This window comes from Pogona vitticeps, chromosome 4 (genome assembly GCF_051106095.1).
Source record: "Pogona vitticeps strain Pit_001003342236 chromosome 4, PviZW2.1, whole genome shotgun sequence".
Taxonomy (NCBI): domain Eukaryota; kingdom Metazoa; phylum Chordata; class Lepidosauria; order Squamata; family Agamidae; genus Pogona; species Pogona vitticeps.
This window is the reverse complement of record NC_135786.1, coordinates 215,569,502-215,588,307: the sequence shown is the minus strand read 5'-3', so window position 1 is coordinate 215,588,307 and position 18,806 is coordinate 215,569,502. Positions and strand designations below refer to the sequence as shown.

Genomic DNA, 18,806 nt, shown 5'->3' with positions numbered 1-18,806 from the left:
GCCCTAATTAGGGCAGCCGCGTCTTCCCAGAAAGCGTGGCGTCAGACGCAAACGGCACGTGACGCTGCGCCGCCTCATTCTTCCTCTCTCTCGCCCTACCATTTTTTGTATTTTGGGGCGACGCTTGCGCACTGAAGCCTTTCCGTCCGTGGCGTGCTGTACGGTGGAGGCGGCTGGGGGCGGGGCGGCTATATATAGTGCGCGGCCGGGGCGGTGGCCTCCCCCTTGTCCCCCGGCCGCTGACGGTGCTGTGTGCGCAGTGTGTGTGCTCCGGCTTTCCCCGGACACACCAGCTCCGCCGCACCATTTATTACTAAAAGAAAAAAAAACCTTTAAAAATCCAAAAAAAATCTTAAAAACCCGAAAAATCATTTAAAAAAAATCCCTCGCCTATCACCCGTCCCCACCTGAAACCGGCCGGTTTGGTATAAAATAACCCGGTGAAGCGAAGCGAAGTCCCGGACCCGGCTCAGCCGAGAGGAGACCCGCCCGAAAGACCATCCCCAACGGCAGAAGCAGCAGCAAGAGGAGCCCACCGCCGAAGCAACAGCCGCCACCCGCTTCTCTTCCCGCCCGCGGCAGCAGCAGCAGCGGCCTCACTACCGCCGCCGCCGCCACCAGCGAGCGCTTGAGCCAGCCGCCAACCGCCGCCGCGCAGCCGTTGAGTTTCGAACCCTCCGGCTCGTCGCGGCCTCCTCGGCGCTCGCGAGTCTGCTCTGCCTCCTCATCCCCCCCTCCCCGTTCCCCCGCCAGCATCATGAACCCCAGCGCCCCCAGCTACCCGATGGCCTCGCTCTACGTGGGGGACCTGCACCCCGATGTCACCGAGGCCATGCTCTACGAGAAGTTCAGCCCCGCCGGGCCCATCCTTTCCATCCGCGTTTGCAGGGACATGATCACCCGGCGCTCTCTAGGCTACGCCTATGTCAACTTCCAGCAGCCGGCCGACGGTGAGAAGCCGGGCGTGGGTCTCGGATATTGGGGGGGGGGGGCTTTGAGGTAGGCGGCTGGGGTGTGTATGTCGGGGGGAGAGTAAATATGAGCGGCGGCGTAGAGAAAACTTTAGGATTGTTTTTCCTATTGCCCCTTCCCTGCCTCCTGATCTATGGTGGGCCTACCTTGATGATCGGCCACATGGTGTGGGGAGAGAGCTGTGGGGCCGGTGGGGGGGCATGAGAGCAGAAAAGCAAAGCAGTGGGGCAACCGAGACCAAGGGAAGCCGTGTAGTGTGTGTGGGGTTTTTTTTTTTTCTGATTTGGGGAGGGGGCGATTCGGGCCAGGGCGCTTGTCGAGGGGGGGAGTTTTCGAGGTGTTTTCCTCCGCGTCCGTCCCACCTCGAACTGCTTCCTGTTCCCGGAGCCATGTTCTCGCCCCCCACGAGGGCTGGCAGCCGCACATGCCTCGCCTTCCGTTCCCTTTCTCCTCCTCTCCCCCCCCCCTCACGCGAGTCATCCCCGGAGCATCCATTTTACGGAGAGAAGCCGACCTCCCGCACTCTCGGGCCTGCCTCGCGGCGGCCCATCCTATAATAAAGGCCTTCGGTTTCTCCCCACCACCACCCCGCCCGGGCCGCTCCTTCCTGAGGTGACATTCAAAGTCTGAAGGGAAAATGCCTGAAAAGGGACGGGGCGCGGTGGGGAACAGGCAGACAGGCGCCGAAGACCAACTTTTTGCGCCTCTTTGGAGGCGGTGGGACTGACGCCCGACACCCTCGAGGCTGGCGGGCGCCGGCGAAGGGCGGTATTCCGCCAGGCCTGTTTGCCTCGTGGCGGAGGGATGACTCCACGCCGTCGACACTGAAGGCGAGGATGGCCTCGTCAACCCAAGCCGGGCCTTCCCCCTTTGCTTCCTCCTCAAGGGCCTCCGCGGCTTTCTCGGAACCAGCGCGGTCACGAGGCCCAGCCTTGGACAGTCGGTGGCAAAGGCGTGTCCCGCACTCTTTTTTTTTACCCAGTCAAATCGCAGAAGGTTGAAGTGGAGATGAAAGGCCTCTTAGAGGAAATGCCAGAGTAATGAATACTTTCAAATGGTGAGGGAGGAAGTAGAACGAATTAATGTGATCCATGCTAATTATGTGTTCCAGAATGGTCTATTTTTGCCTCTTAATTTGTTTATATTTATACACCACATTTCTTCCCTTCGGAGGACTTCAGGTGGCTCACTACAACATCAAAATCCTACAATAATAAGTTAAAAATACCACACAAAACTGTATATTAAACAATTGGACTTTGATCACACTACCCAAAGGTCTCCGCCCAGAGACCTTTGGGTAGTGTGGGCAGCATATAAAATAAATAAATAAATAAAGATTCACAACAATTACACGTTTTAAATCTACAATTTTAAAAAAACCTAACCACCATTTATTGCTTAACCCCCTGTGTTAAAAGGAAGTTCTCCCTTAGGACAGAAGGACAAGAGGGAGGGGGGCAATCTGGCTTGTGCAGCAGAGCATTTCAAAGCCTGGGAGCAGCCCCTGAGAAGGCCCTCTTGTGTGCTCAACAAAACAAAGGTGGTGGAAACAAGAGAAAGGCCTCAAAAGATTTGAAAAGCCTTGTAGGTTCATGGCGGTGATTCAGTCCTTCGAATAGCCTGGACACAAGATATTTAGGTCTTATGGGTAATAACCTGCACTTTAAATTGAGTCCAGAAACAATCTGGCAGCTAGTGAAGCTCTTTTAATAAAGGTCTTATATGCTCACTGTAACCATCGCTAGTAGGCAGTCTGGTTGCAGCATTTTGAACTAGCTGAAGTTTTCAAGCACTCTGCAAAGGTAGCTCCACCCAGAGCACATTGCAGTAATCCAGATGAGATTGGCTGCCCAGAACGATGGTATAGGTTGTAAATTTATAGTCTTTGTGCAAATGTTTGGAGAGGAGAGGCTTTTTCAGACATTTTAACAGTTCCAGTTTCTTGATCCCTCCCGCAGGTCTTACTTTTCATGTTCATCAGATTTGTTAGCCCATGGTCAGAGATTATGTTCTTAATCTATTGTTTGTACAGTACCTAGAAAGCATGAGGCACTTATGTGTAGCACCACCAGCTATGTCACATAGTTGTAGTAAGTTTCCATAGCTATCTTGTTCCCACAAATTCACCAGTGCCAACTAAACAAAGAAAAAACTTTTACTTGGATCAAATAATACTTTTTCAGCTTGCATGTTTTCATGTGATTTTTAAGAATGAAGATGAAAAAAATCTGTCTTCATTGATTCTAATCCTATATACTTTAAAAGTATTAATTAGTTTGTGTACATGTGTCCAAATTTACCCCAAAGTGGGCTTATTTCTGTATCAGTTTCTCTTCAAGGATTCTCCTGCTTTCTTTCTGCTAGCTGCAATCTCTTAAATGAACTGGTCTGTTCAGCAGGTGATTCATTCAAGTAAACCTTTGAAAAATTTGATAAAAGAAGCATTTAGTTTGTACTTTTAGATGTTTTTACACTTTTCCATAATCCCTGACCCATTGGCAATGCTGGCTAGAGCCACTGAGAGGTGAAGTCCAAAACATCTAGAGCCCCAGATATATCTATCCCAATAGAGGCAGCAATTAATAAGTAAATGGCCACCTTAGAAAGGCCAGTCACTGAATTAGATATACTATTTGTGCTTTGGAAAATAAATCCAACTTGTTAAATTTTATAATCACAAAAATTTAAAGATGTTAGCTTTAAATCTTTGTGATTATACCTTCGCTAGGAAACTATATACAGTGGTGCCTCAACTTACGAATGCCCCTACTTACGACCAATTCAACTTACAAACAGCTCCAGCTGCAAAAATTTTACTTGCAGCCAGAGCTTTGATTTGCGACTAGTAAAGGCAGGGGGAAAAGGCGGGAAATTCAGACCGTTGGTGACGAAGAGGCTGCTGCTTTGTAGCCCTTTCGCCCCAACGGTTAGGTAAAGGGATGTGGTGGTGGTGGCCCAGCGCCAGGAGGCTGAGCCTGGCTGGGATGCTCCAGCCACTTGCCTCCCGACGGGCTCCAATGAGGCCAGGGGCAGCGCTCCTCTCTGCCCTCCGCGGGCTGGTGCCCGACGCCGCCTCCAGCTCCAGAACCAGCGCCAGCAGCTGTTCGCCGGGGTGGCTGGGTTGCTCCTTGCCACCCCTCCGCGGGCCATCAGTACATTTGAATTTCCCACCATTGGCCCGGCCACCCCAGCAAGCAGCCGCTGGTTCTGGAGCTGGAGGCAGCAGCATCGGCCTGCGGAGGCCATCGGAGGAGGCATGGGACTGCCTGGTAAGGTAAGGTACAGTGCCGGTTTTTGGTTTTTAAAAACTCTTCTGGGTCGGTTTTTCAGGGCCGGGGGGTGGGTGGGTTACGTTTATGTGTTTGTTTGTTTTTTGGCTTGTTTTTTGTATTCCCAGCGTGGGGCTTGCAGTGTTGTGTTTTTCTTCCGGCTGGAACGGATTAATCGTGTTCCCATGCGTTCTTACGGGAATGCATGCCTCGACTTATGACCATTTCGGCTTACATTCCATCTTCCAGAACGGATTATGGTCGTAAGTTGAGGCACCACTGTAGCATCATGCGTTATACAGATAATGTCACATACAGATATTGGGGGAAACACTTATTCAAATGATTGGAGGACTCCTGTGTGTGATAATACTGAAATAACGGAAAATTTTTCTCAGCCAAATGTTGTATTATTTGAAGCAAAGAACTTTTCAGAGTTTTAAAAATAACTTTATTAACAGATTCTTGAAAGTACATTCCAGTGGAAATTGTTTGTCTTTTTGTTAGGGTAACTGCATTTAAAGCAGCATTGCAAATGGAGCCTTTTTGAGCCCTGCCACAATCTTTCTCCATCCCTATCCCCTTCAGTACTGATTCAGTAGGCATGAAAGGGGGGCTGTTACAGCAATGCTGTGCTGAAGTGACATTTCCTACTGTACATTCAGTGCTTGGAAGAGGCAGGCAGAGGCAACAAAATTCTGAAAAGCTTAGTTTTGGGAGAATGAAGAGAGGATTTAGTGACTGGAAGGGAAGAAGTGATGTCAATTAAATGTCTGTCTTGCTTGCTTGATCTTGTTCTTTTATACTTAGCTTTCAATTGTGGGGTTTTTGAGGAAGTAGCTATGTTAGTTTGTGCAAGCATATCAGAAAAAACAAAAAAGACACCTTAAAGGCCACTTACTGTCTTTTAATGTGAATTTTCTTGGATCAAGTCCACTTCCTCAGACATACGAGTGAGATTATATACCTATTCTAGTTATACATGGCTCCATGACCAGGTCACTTAGTTCATTATCTGCATCCCCACCTGGACATGGAGCCATGTATACATAGGACAGGCATATAAATTCACTTTTATATAAAAAAGGTGGGCTTGATCCACAAAAGTTCACATTAAACTACAGCAGTTAGTCTTTAAAGTGCCACAATGTTTCTCTGTGTGTGTGTGTGTGTTTTAGTTTGTTTTTATACTGAGTTTTTGGATAACTGTAACAAGAAATTGTTTAGAAAAGTAGGATTTCCTACAAGATAGTGAGAAAGTGTACTGTAGAACTAAATTAAAAGAACATGTCTGTGGTATATGTTGTGAATAAGTTGGGGTTTTACTTCTGGTTCCTAGCCTGCGTTTGATGCAGCCTGACAAATGTTTCCCTCCGTGTTTTACTTTGTCATGTAGGACAGTGTAGTCTTCTGAGAATGCAGCAAATTGAAATAATATAAAATTTTGTACAGTTAAGGAGGCCAAGAGCAAACTTGATTTTTTAGCTTAAGATGCAGGCAGGAATAATGAATTTTCTTTGCATTCACTTATGATTAAAATAATCTAACACAAATTCATTGTTTTTGCAGCTGAGAGAGCTTTAGACACTATGAATTTCGATGTTATTAAAGGCAAGCCAGTCCGTATCATGTGGTCTCAGCGTGATCCATCTCTACGTAAGAGTGGTGTTGGAAATATCTTCATTAAAAACTTGGACAAATCAATTGACAATAAGGCTTTGTATGATACATTTTCTGCTTTTGGAAATATCCTCTCTTGTAAGGTGAGTTGGAAGGGAAATGGAACAGTGCTTTGTTACTCAAATTAGAATAGTTGTATTAAGATAGCCTCACAAACCTGTAATGCTTGTCTTAGGTTGTATGTGATGAAAATGGATCCAAAGGCTATGGCTTTGTACACTTTGAGACACAAGAAGCTGCAGAAAGAGCTATTGAAAAAATGAATGGAATGCTGCTTAATGATCGCAAAGTGTGAGTATGCAAGTTATCTCCTGGGAATTAATTCCCAGGGTTGGTTTTGGACTAATGAGTTCCACTGCATACAAAACTAGAGCATCTAGTTTTCGGCCAAATCTAATTATTCAATTTCTCTTTGACAGCTCAAAACTGTTTTCGAGAACCTTCAGACCAGTATGGGATATGATGTGGAGCTCTCTGTAGTCAATAGAGAGTCAAAGAAAATAAGTTGTTCCAATTTGTGTGAGAGAAAGTATTTTTCTGCTAATGTACAACCACCACTGGATATGGTTAAATGTTGAAATGCCAGGTTACCAAAGTCTGTATATAGAGTGTTGGTTTAGATCAAGTTGGGCAATCTCATGCTTCAAAAATATTTTGGACTGTCTTTCCTATTAGCTCCAGACAGCATGTTCAGTCGTCTGGGATTATGGGAGTTGGCATCATAAGAGCCTGTTCCTGTTTTTAGGTTGTTGGAAATATACATGAATGATAAGGGTAGTACTTGTGTTGCACAGGAGCTGTGAGAGAGACAGTTATGTCACAATTGGGAGCAGTCATGTTTCCATGTATGAGGAAGCATAATGGAGTAGTATGGGTGCCCCATTGTGAGCTGTTTGTCTCTCAAGACAGGCACAAAACAGGAGGCTAAGTATTCTGTTTCACCATCTGGAGGTATGTGCTATGGCAGCCACCTTCATGCAGGGAACGGGCATAGGGCATGGGTGAGCATCCTTAAGCTTTTTACTGCATAAACTACTTGTTCATAGAAAGTGATCAGTTTGTTATAATTAAGCAGATTTTCACCTTGCTTTTTAAAACTAGATTTGTTGGAAGGTTTAAATCTCGTAAAGAGAGAGAAGCAGAACTTGGGGCTCGTGCCAAGGAATTCACTAATGTTTACATCAAGAATTTTGGAGAAGACATGGATGATGAGAGGCTCAAAGAACTCTTTGGCAAGTTTGGTAATGTCATTTTCTTTTCATATAAAAATGAACTAAGAGTCATGTGAAGGTGTGCTCATACTCGGTGATGCCATTGTGCATCCTTATGAGAACTTTTGCTTTCCCTGAGTCAGACTGTGATCCTTTTGACTGGAGATGCCATGAATAGAAATTACTATCTTTTGTGTAAACTTGTGTGTGCTCTTAACATTGAACAATGATCTGTTGCTTCTGAATTTCAAATTTCCTGCCTCTAACTTGGGCTATCAGCAAAATTACTAGGAGCTTCCATTACTTTGGATTTGAAACCCAGCTTGTTTCAGATCCTGGTAAACTTGTAACTGTCTTAAGATTATTGCCTGTTCAGCATTCAGATAAATTTGGATAAGATGAGCAACAATCCAGAACAAAAGTAATAGGTAGAACGGGTATGATTCCTTAGCTTGTTCCCAGTTGCTTATTCATAGCCATGCAGTTTAAGGTAGTACCTTGAAGAGGATCAATGAAAGAAAGGAAAACATTCTGGTGTGCTATACTAAAAGCCAGTTAATTTAATATAGAGCAGAATAAAATCTTGAATGTTTGTACTTAATTTCAGCAGAATACCGAAGATTTATTGGTGTACAAGCAGTCATTATAAATCTCAGTTTCTTCCATCCATGATTGTAAAGTTGATTTTCTTATTTGATTAGGATTGCAGTGTACCTGAGATGTCCAGAATGAGTGCAACAAGACAAAGCAGAGTTTGGCACTGTTGTTTGTCAGACTGTTCAATTCTAACTCCAGTTGAAAACTTGATCTTACAAATGGGGCATTGTCTTAACTGCAAACAGTTTTTCCAGCGTTCTTATTAAGCTATGTATGTTCAGATTACATTATCTCACAGGGATCTAAAGAATAAATTTGACAAATTTTGTGTACTTTTCAGGCCCTGCCTTGAGTGTGAAAGTTATGACTGATGAGAGTGGGAAATCCAAAGGCTTTGGTTTCGTTAGTTTTGAAAGACACGAGGATGCTCAGAAAGTGAGTCTTGCTTACACAGCCTGATGATAAACTTTGTGGGGAACTCTGATTAGCTACTAATTAAGACTAGTTTTTACAGCCTTTTTTTCTTAGGTTGATAAATGAAAAACAGTTTAGGGTCTAACTGTCCTGCTCTGTGTCCTCATATATTGAGCAATTTACTTTTACATATAGTTGGTTTACTAATGTAGTTTTATAACGAGCCAAAGAATATCAGTTTCTCTTCTGAATCTTGTCAAATCTCCATTTCATTGGAATATTTTATATGGTCCCCTCTTTTGACAGATAGAAGCATGTCTCAACCTGCCATGTTTGTGTTTCTTCTCACTTCTTGCCTTCTTTAATTCTTAAGATTTCTGGTTGTTTGTGGTATTCAATACTATATGGACTCAACTGTGACAAACATTTAAAAGTATCTTTTTATTTATGAAGGCTGTAGATGAGATGAATGGAAAAGAACTCAATGGAAAACAAATATATGTTGGCAGAGCTCAGAAAAAAGTAGAAAGACAAACAGAGCTCAAGCGCAAGTTTGAACAAATGAAGCAGGACAGGATCACCAGATACCAGGTAAATCTTCAGTGGAACAAATAAGGTTTCAACCTTGTGTTGTATGTTTTATCCGTTGATCACCTAACATGTTCAATCTAATTTTTCAGGGTGTAAACCTTTATGTGAAAAATCTAGATGATGGAATTGATGATGAGCGCCTACGTAAAGAATTCTCACCATTCGGCACAATTACTAGTGCAAAGGTAAAAAAAGAATTCAACAGGTCATGCTTCTGCAGAGTAAGGAAGAAAGAATTGCTCCCCCACCCTAATTTCTTGAACAAATTGTTGGCAATTCTTGTTGTAGCTAACTTGAATCAAGTTTCAGCAGATAATTTTGTGTCTGTGCAGAATTGTTTACAGTAAACCGGCTGAAATCCAGTATTGCTTGGAGTAGGCCCTTTGATTCAATTGAGATTTAGTAAGTCACCTCCTCAGTAATCTCCATTGCTTCAGTGCACCAGTGTTTTCTGCACAAAGAAACTGACAAATGGTCAGTGACTTCATGTATTAGAAAAATATTATGGACCATATGGTAGAATACTTTGACTTGCTGTTTGAAATTAGAATTTTATTTGCCATGTTCTGTTTTCAAGATAGCATTTTATTTTGACAGGTCATGATGGAAGGGGGCCGAAGCAAGGGCTTTGGGTTTGTCTGCTTCTCTTCACCAGAAGAAGCAACCAAAGCAGTTACAGAAATGAATGGCAGAATTGTGGCCACCAAACCATTATATGTAGCCTTAGCCCAACGTAAAGAAGAACGCCAAGCTCACCTTACCAACCAGTACATGCAGAGAATGGCGAGTGTGAGAGCAGTGCCCAATCCAGTCATCAACCCTTACCAACCTGCACCACCTTCAGGTTATTTCATGGCAGCTATTCCACAGGTACAGTTTGAATGGTATTGCCTATTGTATCTAATGTGTGCAGCTGTAGTGGATTGCTGGACATGTAGGGTATATTAAAGTAGCCTGGATCTGGTCTTTAGACAGCTCAGAAATTTTTACATAAGACCAGTTAAAGTTTGGCTATGAATGGAATAATTGTTAATTTGTTTTTCTTGTTTTTCTTTTACTATAGCAGGGTACTGAGGTTGAAATAAGTAACAAACTAATGCAGTGTTGTGTTTTGACAGACTCAAAACCGTGCTGCATATTATCCTACTAGCCAGCTTGCTCAGCTCAGACCAGGTCCTCGCTGGACTGCTCAGGGTGCTAGACCTCATCGTAAGTAATTTGTTTTGTAAGGGGCAAAGTTGGGCCATTATTCTCTCCAGAACACATTCTTAATTCTAATTTACCTTGAATGCAGCTTTCCAAAACATGCCAGGTGCCATTCGCCCTACAGCTCCCAGACCACCATTCAGTACCATGAGACCAGCTTCATCACAGGTCCCACGGGTGATTTCAACACAGCGTGTCGGTGAGTTTTGGAATGTAATTACTTCAACTGATCATCTTACTCCAGTTAATGTATTCCATTCAGCTGTTCCAAAGGTTTTACATTTCCGAAGTTAGTAAATTTTTAAAATATCATTTTAAGTTAGATGGCAAAAATTCATTGAGCAAAGTTGGTTTGCCATAATTCACTACCAAGCCTAATTTTTTTTTCCAGCTAATACATCAACACAGACCATGGGACCACGTCCTGCTGCTGCAGCTGCTGCAGCTACTCCAGCTGTGCGTACTGTACCACAATATAAGTATGCTGCGGGTGTACGTAATCCTCAGCAGCACCTCAGTACACAACCTCAGGTTGCTATGCAGCAGGTAAGCATAGCAGTTGCACCAGGGCTTTGAAAATCTGTGTGAGCATAAGATCTTAAAATAGGTCAAAGCAAATTGTGCAAGGTTTTAAAATCTCCAGATCTTTGCATCAGACAAGATGCAAGTAAAAATATGGTTTGATGGAAAATGAAATTGACTTGACAGTATTAGACCAGTATTAGTAATGCTCTGCCAGTGTATTTTGGCTTGCTATCCATTACGAATGGAGGTTGTGGAAACAAATCAGCGGTGCTTCTCGCACAAGGAGATACCAAATCTTACACAAGCACCTAAATTTTAAAAAATTACAGAACAAGCATTATTGCTTGAAACCATAGGTCATCACATTATATCAGTAGCAACACAAAGCATACATAGCACTGACCTAAAATGTTAAACAGAATGTTATGCAAGTATGAGGAGGAAAATATTATGCCCTGATGTATTTGTGGTATCCTGAGATGGAATAAGGGGAAAAGAAAAGTTTTCATCTATTCATATGAGACTTTCAGGTGATGAAATGGTATTTATAGGTTATCCTAGAGACATGCCGAGAGCAAGAAATACAGAAAAAATTGTTTCTTCATTTTTTGAAATAGTATGCAGTATGTTAGGGATAGGCAAAATATGGGCTGGCTACCATCACACATGACTGATTTTGTGACCCCTGGAATTAGTGCTGCTTTTTCCAGTACAGAGGTTTTCTTTTTCAACAATTCATTTGTAACCAGTGTATTTGGGCGCATGAACATGTTGGTGTTGAATGGGAGCAGGGAAAGCAACAAAATAAATTACTGCTTGATTGACAGTTTCTGTGCAGCCCAGGAAATCAAGGTAGCCAAAGGTGTCCACACATTGTAGGATCACAGTTACATTATAACAGTCTGAAAGTCTGCAGAGCTAGGTCTGCCTAGGTATGGATTAAGTAGGTTTAATTTGTGAGGAATTTCATTTCAGGCCTAGTTGTATTGAGCAGGAAACTCAGACCATAAAAACATAATTGGTGATATTGTTACCAGATCTGTTGATTGCAATAACAGTCTCTTTCTGGTGATTTTGTTGGCCTTAAGACTGATGTCAGTTTTTGTGTTTCATCAATAACTTTGTTTTTATTTCAGGCTAGATACAGATGTAGTTCAGTGGATTAATTTTTGTTAGTATACTTCCAGTGTTAAAATAGGTTTTGCTGAGTGCCAGCACAAACATTTTGGCAGAAAAAGTATTCCATTATTTAATTTATTGAATGTTTGTAAATTCTAGCCTGCTGTTCATGTACAAGGTCAGGAACCTTTGACTGCTTCCATGTTAGCTTCTGCCCCTCCGCAAGAGCAAAAGCAGATGTTGGGTAAGTCTGTATTTGACTTAGATTGGAGTTTATTTGTTGGGAGTGCTGGGATGCATGTGCAAGGAGTAAAGCACCTTTGAAACTAGTTTCATTCCATAAATGTTTGCATAATAGCTTGCTCGTTGCTCTTAAAAGGTTGTTTTGCTATTTTTATTCTTCTGCTTGAGGGAAACCATTGAACAGGCAAAATAAATTTTTGGTTTTCATGTATTATACTACTGTAAAGTGTGAAAGAGCCCATGAGCAGAAATGCCATTATTGTATAGTAGCACACATTAGACCTATCAAAACTAGTTCTTTTAAAAATGCAGCTTGTAATTCGGTTGGAATTTCCTAAAGGGGAGAAAGGAAGATAGCTACCAATGGCCCAGTCAACACAGACTGGAAGCTGTGCATGGAACAGATTTATAGGAGCCAGGGGTGGAGGCAGTGGTAATGCAAAATGTGTATTCAAAGTGTGCAGGACATAGTGGATGAACCTTTGGGGTAGGAGACAAGAACAAAGCAAAAGTGATTGCTTAATAATCCAAACCATTGTAATGGAGTCACTTTATTTTAAATGATAATTTCTGTAAACAGTTTAGAAATAGTCTTGTATTCTAATACAATCTGAATTTCTACTCATAAATTAATTTCTTCTGCTCTAAAGGAGTAAGTATCTGAAGTATATAAGTGGCTAGAATGTCTCAGTTTTAAAGCAGCAATTAATAACCAGTTCCATTCAGGACAGATGAGCAAATTATGTTTGAGAAGAAAGTATAGATCTTAAAAACTTGGTTATCTGTTTTCCAGGCGAACGCCTGTTCCCTCTCATTCAAGCCATGCACCCTACTCTGGCGGGTAAAATCACTGGTATGTTGTTAGAGATTGATAACTCCGAACTCCTGCATATGCTTGAGTCTCCTGAATCTCTTCGTTCGAAGGTAGGCGACTTCTTTGTATCAGTGGTCCTTTTTGCTTTTTCAGTGCCTCTTAAGATGTTGAACTAGTGTTTACCTATATAGAAGTGTTAATATATATGTATATATATTTAAATCTTAACTAGGTTGATGAAGCTGTAGCTGTACTGCAAGCCCACCAAGCTAAAGAAGCTGCTCAAAAAGCAGTTAATAATCCAGCAGGTGTTCCAAGTGTCTAATGTAAGTGTTCTTGAGATTGCACTACAAATGCAGATATGTACTATGCAATATGTATTATCTTAGGGAAGATGTGAGCCCCTTATTGATGGAACACATCTCATGTTTGCTACCACTTTCTTCTAGAAGCAGAACATTATAATGAACAAAATTCTCACCTGTTTTGAGATGAATTTTTTTACCATGGACCATAGGGAAACTTACAGCTTAACTAAACTTAGTGTCCTTGGATGGTATTGCTGCTGCATCACCTGTCAGAAGTCCACAGAAATATAAGAAAATATTTCAGTTTAAGGAGGGGAGCCTTATTATATGACAGGTGATTTACAAAGTGTTGGAATGTCTTATACATTTTATTTGCATTATTGTTTTTAAATCAAAACCAAGGTGATCTGAGGGTAGGCGTAAGGGCTTTAAACTTAACAAGAAAAACACTGCATTCTGTCACCAATATTTTCTCATACTTCTGCATATTGTCCTGGTCATACTTCTATCTGTTCATTGGGATGTTAACAAGTACAGTGGTGCCCCGCATGACGATGATAATCCGTTCCATAGAAATCGCTGTCTTGTGAAAACATCATGCGAAAACAGTTTCCCCATTGGAATGCATTGAAACCTGTTTAATGCGTTCCAATGGGGGGGGAATGGTCATTTTGCAAAGATCGCCCATAAGGAAGCCATTTTGCAAAGCGCCGATCAGCTGTTAAAATGGCTGTCCTGAGAAGCATCGGTCCTGAAAACATTTGTTTTGTGAAGCGTTGATCAGTGCCAAAGTCATCGTTTTGTGAGAAACGGCTTGCGAGGCACGGGCCCAGACATCGTCCAGCGAAAATCGCCCATTGGAAACACTGTTTTGCGAATTGCTATAGTGATCGCAAAACCTCATCGTCATGCGGATTCGTTGTTTTGCAAGGTCGTCATCTAGCGGGGCACCACTGTATACTGGGAGAAAAGAGCTACTGTATGTCATAAAATGGCCAAAGGATTAGATGTACAGTGGCACCTCAGTTAACGTAATTTTTGGTTTACAAAGCAAAATACATTGAAAATAATGCCTTGGTTTATGGGTTTTTCTGGGTTTTTTTGGTTTATGAAGAAAGCTTCCCCAGGATGCATTGTGCCTGGAGGTTTATCGCGCTGCTACCTATTCTTCTGGCAATCCGTGTTTCGGTTTACGAATTTTTCGCATTACGTAATGTCCCATAGAACACATTAAATTAGAAAACTGAGGTACTACTGTAGATGTTTCTTTTGCTCTTTTTTCAGGCAGCTTTGAGACAGTAAACATAAACATGTAATGAATTATTCCTGTAGGCTGGAGTTCTCTCTGAAAAGAAGTGGCAGCATGTTTGCATTTTATTACATCTGTGTCAGTCCAGAGTATATTGCACTGCCCCTGAGTAACAGTCAGGATATAATATAGTAAATGTGTTTTCCAGAGGAGTTGTATTTCCCTTATTAAGATTTGCATTTTCTTGCTTACAGGTATGACTACGTATTATAATTTCGCTTCACCGAAGAAAAAAAATCTAAACATGGAAAAACTACTAAATATTGAGAAAAACATTGCAAAATATAAAATAAATAAAAAAAGGAAAGGAAACTTTGAAGCTTATGTACACAACAAATGCCAGGACTAGCAAAACAGTCCTAGATTACCTATTGATTTAAAATACAAAAAAAGCGCAAAAGTTTGAAAAAACAAATTAATGTTTTATAAACCCGGGGGAAAGAATTTTCAGCACAGTACAAAAATTTAAAGCATTCCTTTCTTTAATTTTGTAATTTACTGTGGAAAAGCTCAGAATATCACTACTGTTGTAGTTAACAGTAAGGATTTGATAGCTGAGCAAAGAACCATAATTTGGATTATAAAATTCTTGCTTTAATAAAAATCCTTAAACACTGATCTTTTCTTCTTTTTTTAATTGCTACTGGGATTTTAAATTTAGAATCAATACCACCATATATTAGAGATTTTATTTCAGATGAAATTTACCTATGGACGTCAGTGGGCACCAAAACAAGTTGAACAGCTGAATTCATAGCTTCTTGGTAGCATGTTTCAAAAGCCAAACATGCATATACGTGCTTGACCAAGTGAATCAATGTTTATCAAAATGAAAGTGGAAAATAGATTTGTATACACCTTGCTTTTAAAATGAAGGCGCACTGGAATTTAGTAATATATGCAGTTTTTAATTACTTCTGGCTGCAGGCTTTAATTCTACCCAAAGTTTAGAGTTGATGGTTTATGAAATCAGATGGTGATGGGATGCAGGTCTGTGGGCTTTAAAAACAGCTGTTTGAGTATACAGTTGTGATGGCTCAAGCTGTGCTAACTGATAATAATGTTGCTTGGTGATAGCAAGTACAGTCACTTTTCCATACATTGATCTTTTGCTTTCAGTATAGGCAGCCACATGTGCTTGGAGTCATTTCAGAATGCTTATCCACATTCCTCTAAATATGTCCCATGCATGTCAGTTAGCACACAACCAGCTCTCCACAGGTAGCAGACACCTCCACAATCTGAAGTGCTATTGCATATATAACTCCTTTGTTTCAGTGTAAGAAATGTAAGGTGCTGTGTGTATCACTTCAGTAGTAAGGGTTGTGCTTCTCAGGTTGAGGAGGAAATAAGCATTCATGCATCCTGTAAGAGCAGGAGTGTATTTTGAACCCTGGAAAGCTGGGAAAACCAGTTGTGGGTGCGGTGCACCAGAGGGAGAAGCATATTGAGCAATTCTTATGCTCTGCTCAGAACTGTAACCTGAGATGGCTTTTCATAGTGGGAGATGTCATTACATGAATTTACATGTCCCTTAGTGAGACATTTTCTTTTTATCATTAAAAAATAGTTCAGGAAGTATGAATTTTAGCTTAATCTTTGTTTGAATTGTTTTGTTGCCATCCTAGTTTGTGCTTCTTTTTACTCTCTATACATTTGAACACCTTAGTGTGTAGTGGCCCCTTCAGTACAAGAACATAATTCATCTGAATATACAGTTATTTGAGCAAATTGCCTATTTCACCTCTTCACCTAGAATCAACATTTCCATTCCAACATCTGTTGTTGGAAAACAAACATACAGTATTTGAATATTGAACTTCAGTTTGTAGAGTTATGTCCCATCAAGTCGCCTTTGATTTACGATGATGCTGAGTGACCAGAAATGGATTGTGAGGATGGCACAGTGAAAGACTAAAATCCTACAATAAGCCTTAGTGTAGGCCTGTATTCTCCAAGGCAGCATTCAAAAAACAAAACAGATTTTTTCTGCCCACCTGATGTTAAACCTTTACCAATCATAACTAAAGTTTGGACATGAAACCCACTATCTTTTTTTTTCTTAAATTGCCACGCTCTGCCTCACCCAGCCTAATACAGTCTTACAAAATTTGAAAGCTTGTCTGTGTTTTGTATATGTATTGAAGAACACTGCAAGCTTGCCAGAGAGCCCGTGTGGTAGAGTGGATAGAGTACTGAACTGGGTCTCACAAGACCTGGGTTCAAACTAGAGATGGGGTATTTGTATACAAATATCTCCGTGCAGCTGGGCTTAACGAGGGGCTGCCCACTTGTGTGTCTGGCAGCGGCCTCCATCTTCCTTCCAATCACTCCCAGAGCCCCCACTGAGCTAGCTACTCCTGGCAATGGGAGAGAGGACGAGTCTCTGCAAGGCTGCTGAGTTGCTAGCAGGAAGAGAGCAGTGCTCCGAAAGTGGTATACTGTATATGAATACCTCCATCTCTAGTTCAAATCACTCAGCCGTGGAAATTCACTGGACAGTGATCATGGTAAACACTCATTGAGCATCTTACCTAATCATTTAGAACTGCAGAACTCAAAGTGACCATATGGATCATCAAGTTCAGCCCCTGTCAAGAAGCACAGCGGGAAATGAAAACCCTGTCAAGGTCACCATAGGCTGGAAGCACCTTAACTGCATGCATTAATATAAGTGCCAGTCAACATTTTGTCAGTACACAATAAACCATTTCCATAGTGTATTTTTAGGCACAGCACAATCTTATCTAGAAATACTATTGCTATTATGCTCTGCATCCATTCCACTGGAGGGGAAATTATGGTCTATTATAATAGAACATGATAGTACACTACACTTTCAAAAATGTAAAGGTGGAGAACCATTATAAAGAACAATGGGGTATCAGTGCTTCGTGATTTATTTGTTTTGAGTGTCTAGACTCTAAAGTACAATATTGGCTTTCAGAAAATTACGTAGCCTAGATGTTTCTTCTCAGAAGCAAAGAGAAGATACTTTGTTATATATGGGCTTCCACGGTTGGTTTGTAGCCCTGATGTACATGTACCACTGGATGGTGCTGTCATCCACAAAAAATTGCATGCTTAAAAGAGAAATTACCCTGATAAATACCCAGCTGTTGGTTGAGTATATGTGTCATAAAAGTAACTGATGCTTTGTGGTACATCTACCTGGCTCCATTTTCACTCATACTATAGAACTATCCAGAGCTGATATATGAAGGGTCTCTTTCCTTTGTTCATTCCCCATTTTATCTCCCTTAAAGCTTATTACAGCTCTTTGTGCCTACTGTGTTTTCTCAGCTGTAAAGAAGCTGCAGCATTAAGACATCTTGGAGGAAAGTGAAGCCTGTTTTGGTTTTTCTAAATCCCCACTTCCCCTCTAATGTTTAGGAAAGAAATGCAGAACTCTCATTTTCCTTTCTCTAATGTATAAAGTAAAATTTTGAATGAATTTATCTGAGGAAAAAAAATACACTGAAGGCCCATCAGTGTATTTTCTTTAGATAAGGGTAAACTTCTCCACTTCCAGATACAGGCTTAACTCCCATTAGCCCCAGCTAGCACAACCTTTGTTTGTAGGAGATGGTGAGCAGTTTATCAACATCTGCAGAATCACAGCTAAAGCTAAGACCTTGTGGTTTTATTTCCTCAGGTCAAATACATGCCAGAAGAGACTTGAGAACTAACAAAATCATCTTTCTCTTTTATAGTATCAGCCCACTAGCAGTAGAAGAATATAAACTACATGAGGAAGGGAAAGAATGCCCTGTTAAAATTATCAGGAATTTGGGGGCAGCAATCCTTCATGGATTGCTGCCTTGTCATGGCGAAGGGGCTTGAGTAACTCAGAGAAGCTATGGGCTATGCCGTGCAGGGACACCCAAGACGGACAGGACATAGTGGAGAGTTCCGACTTAAACACAATCCACCTGGAGTAGGAAATGGCTATGCCACTCCAGTATCTTTGCCAAGAACGCTCCATGATCAGAAACAAAAGGCTGAAAGATACGACACTGGAAGATGGGCCCCTCAGGTCGAAAGGCGTCCAACATGCTACTGAGGAAGAGCGGAGGACAAGTACAAGTAGCTCCAGAGGTAATGAAGTGGTTGGGCCAAAGCCGAAAGGACGCTCAGCTGTGGACGTGCCTGGAAGTGAAAGGAAAGTCCAATGCTGCAAAGAAAAATACTGCACAGGAAGATCTATGAATCTCGGGAAGCTGGAGGTGGTCAAACAGGAGATGGCAAGAATAAACATCGACATCCTGGGCATCAGTGAACTAAAATGGACAGGAATGGGTGAATTCAACTCAGATGATTATCATATCTACTATTGTGGGCAAGAATCCCATAGAAGGAATGGAGTAGCCTTCATAGTCAACAAAAGAGTGGGAAAAGCTGTAATGGGATATAATCTCAAAAATGATAGAATGATGTCAATACGAATCTAAGGCAGACCTTTCAACATCACAATAATCCAAGTTTATGCACCAACCACCATTGCTGAGGAGACTGAAATTAAACAATTTTATGAAGATTTACAAC

The 18,806-nt window shown here is 41.6% G+C and overlaps 1 protein-coding gene across 2 annotated transcripts; it reads left to right on the top strand.

Annotated features, from left to right (window-relative positions):
* Window positions 1-247: 247 nt before the first annotated feature.
* On the top strand, window positions 248-14,879 carry PABPC1 (poly(A) binding protein cytoplasmic 1). Of its 2 annotated transcripts, none has more exons than XM_020785411.3 (15): window positions 248-950; window positions 5,814-6,007; window positions 6,100-6,215; window positions 7,026-7,156; window positions 8,073-8,167; window positions 8,600-8,737; window positions 8,827-8,922; window positions 9,335-9,607; window positions 9,856-9,946; window positions 10,032-10,142; window positions 10,335-10,489; window positions 11,747-11,831; window positions 12,624-12,754; window positions 12,877-12,970; window positions 14,456-14,879. In XM_020785411.3, exons 1-14 carry the CDS (start codon window positions 758-760, stop codon window positions 12,967-12,969), a joined length of 1,902 nt encoding a protein of 633 aa, XP_020641070.1. In that variant the 5' UTR covers window positions 248-757; the 3' UTR covers window position 12,970; window positions 14,456-14,879. The 2 variants fall into 2 exon arrangements, with proteins under 2 accessions (XP_020641070.1, XP_020641069.1); XM_020785410.3 differs by having other exon boundaries at window positions 7,026-7,165.
* Window positions 14,880-18,806: the final 3,927 nt, after the last annotated feature.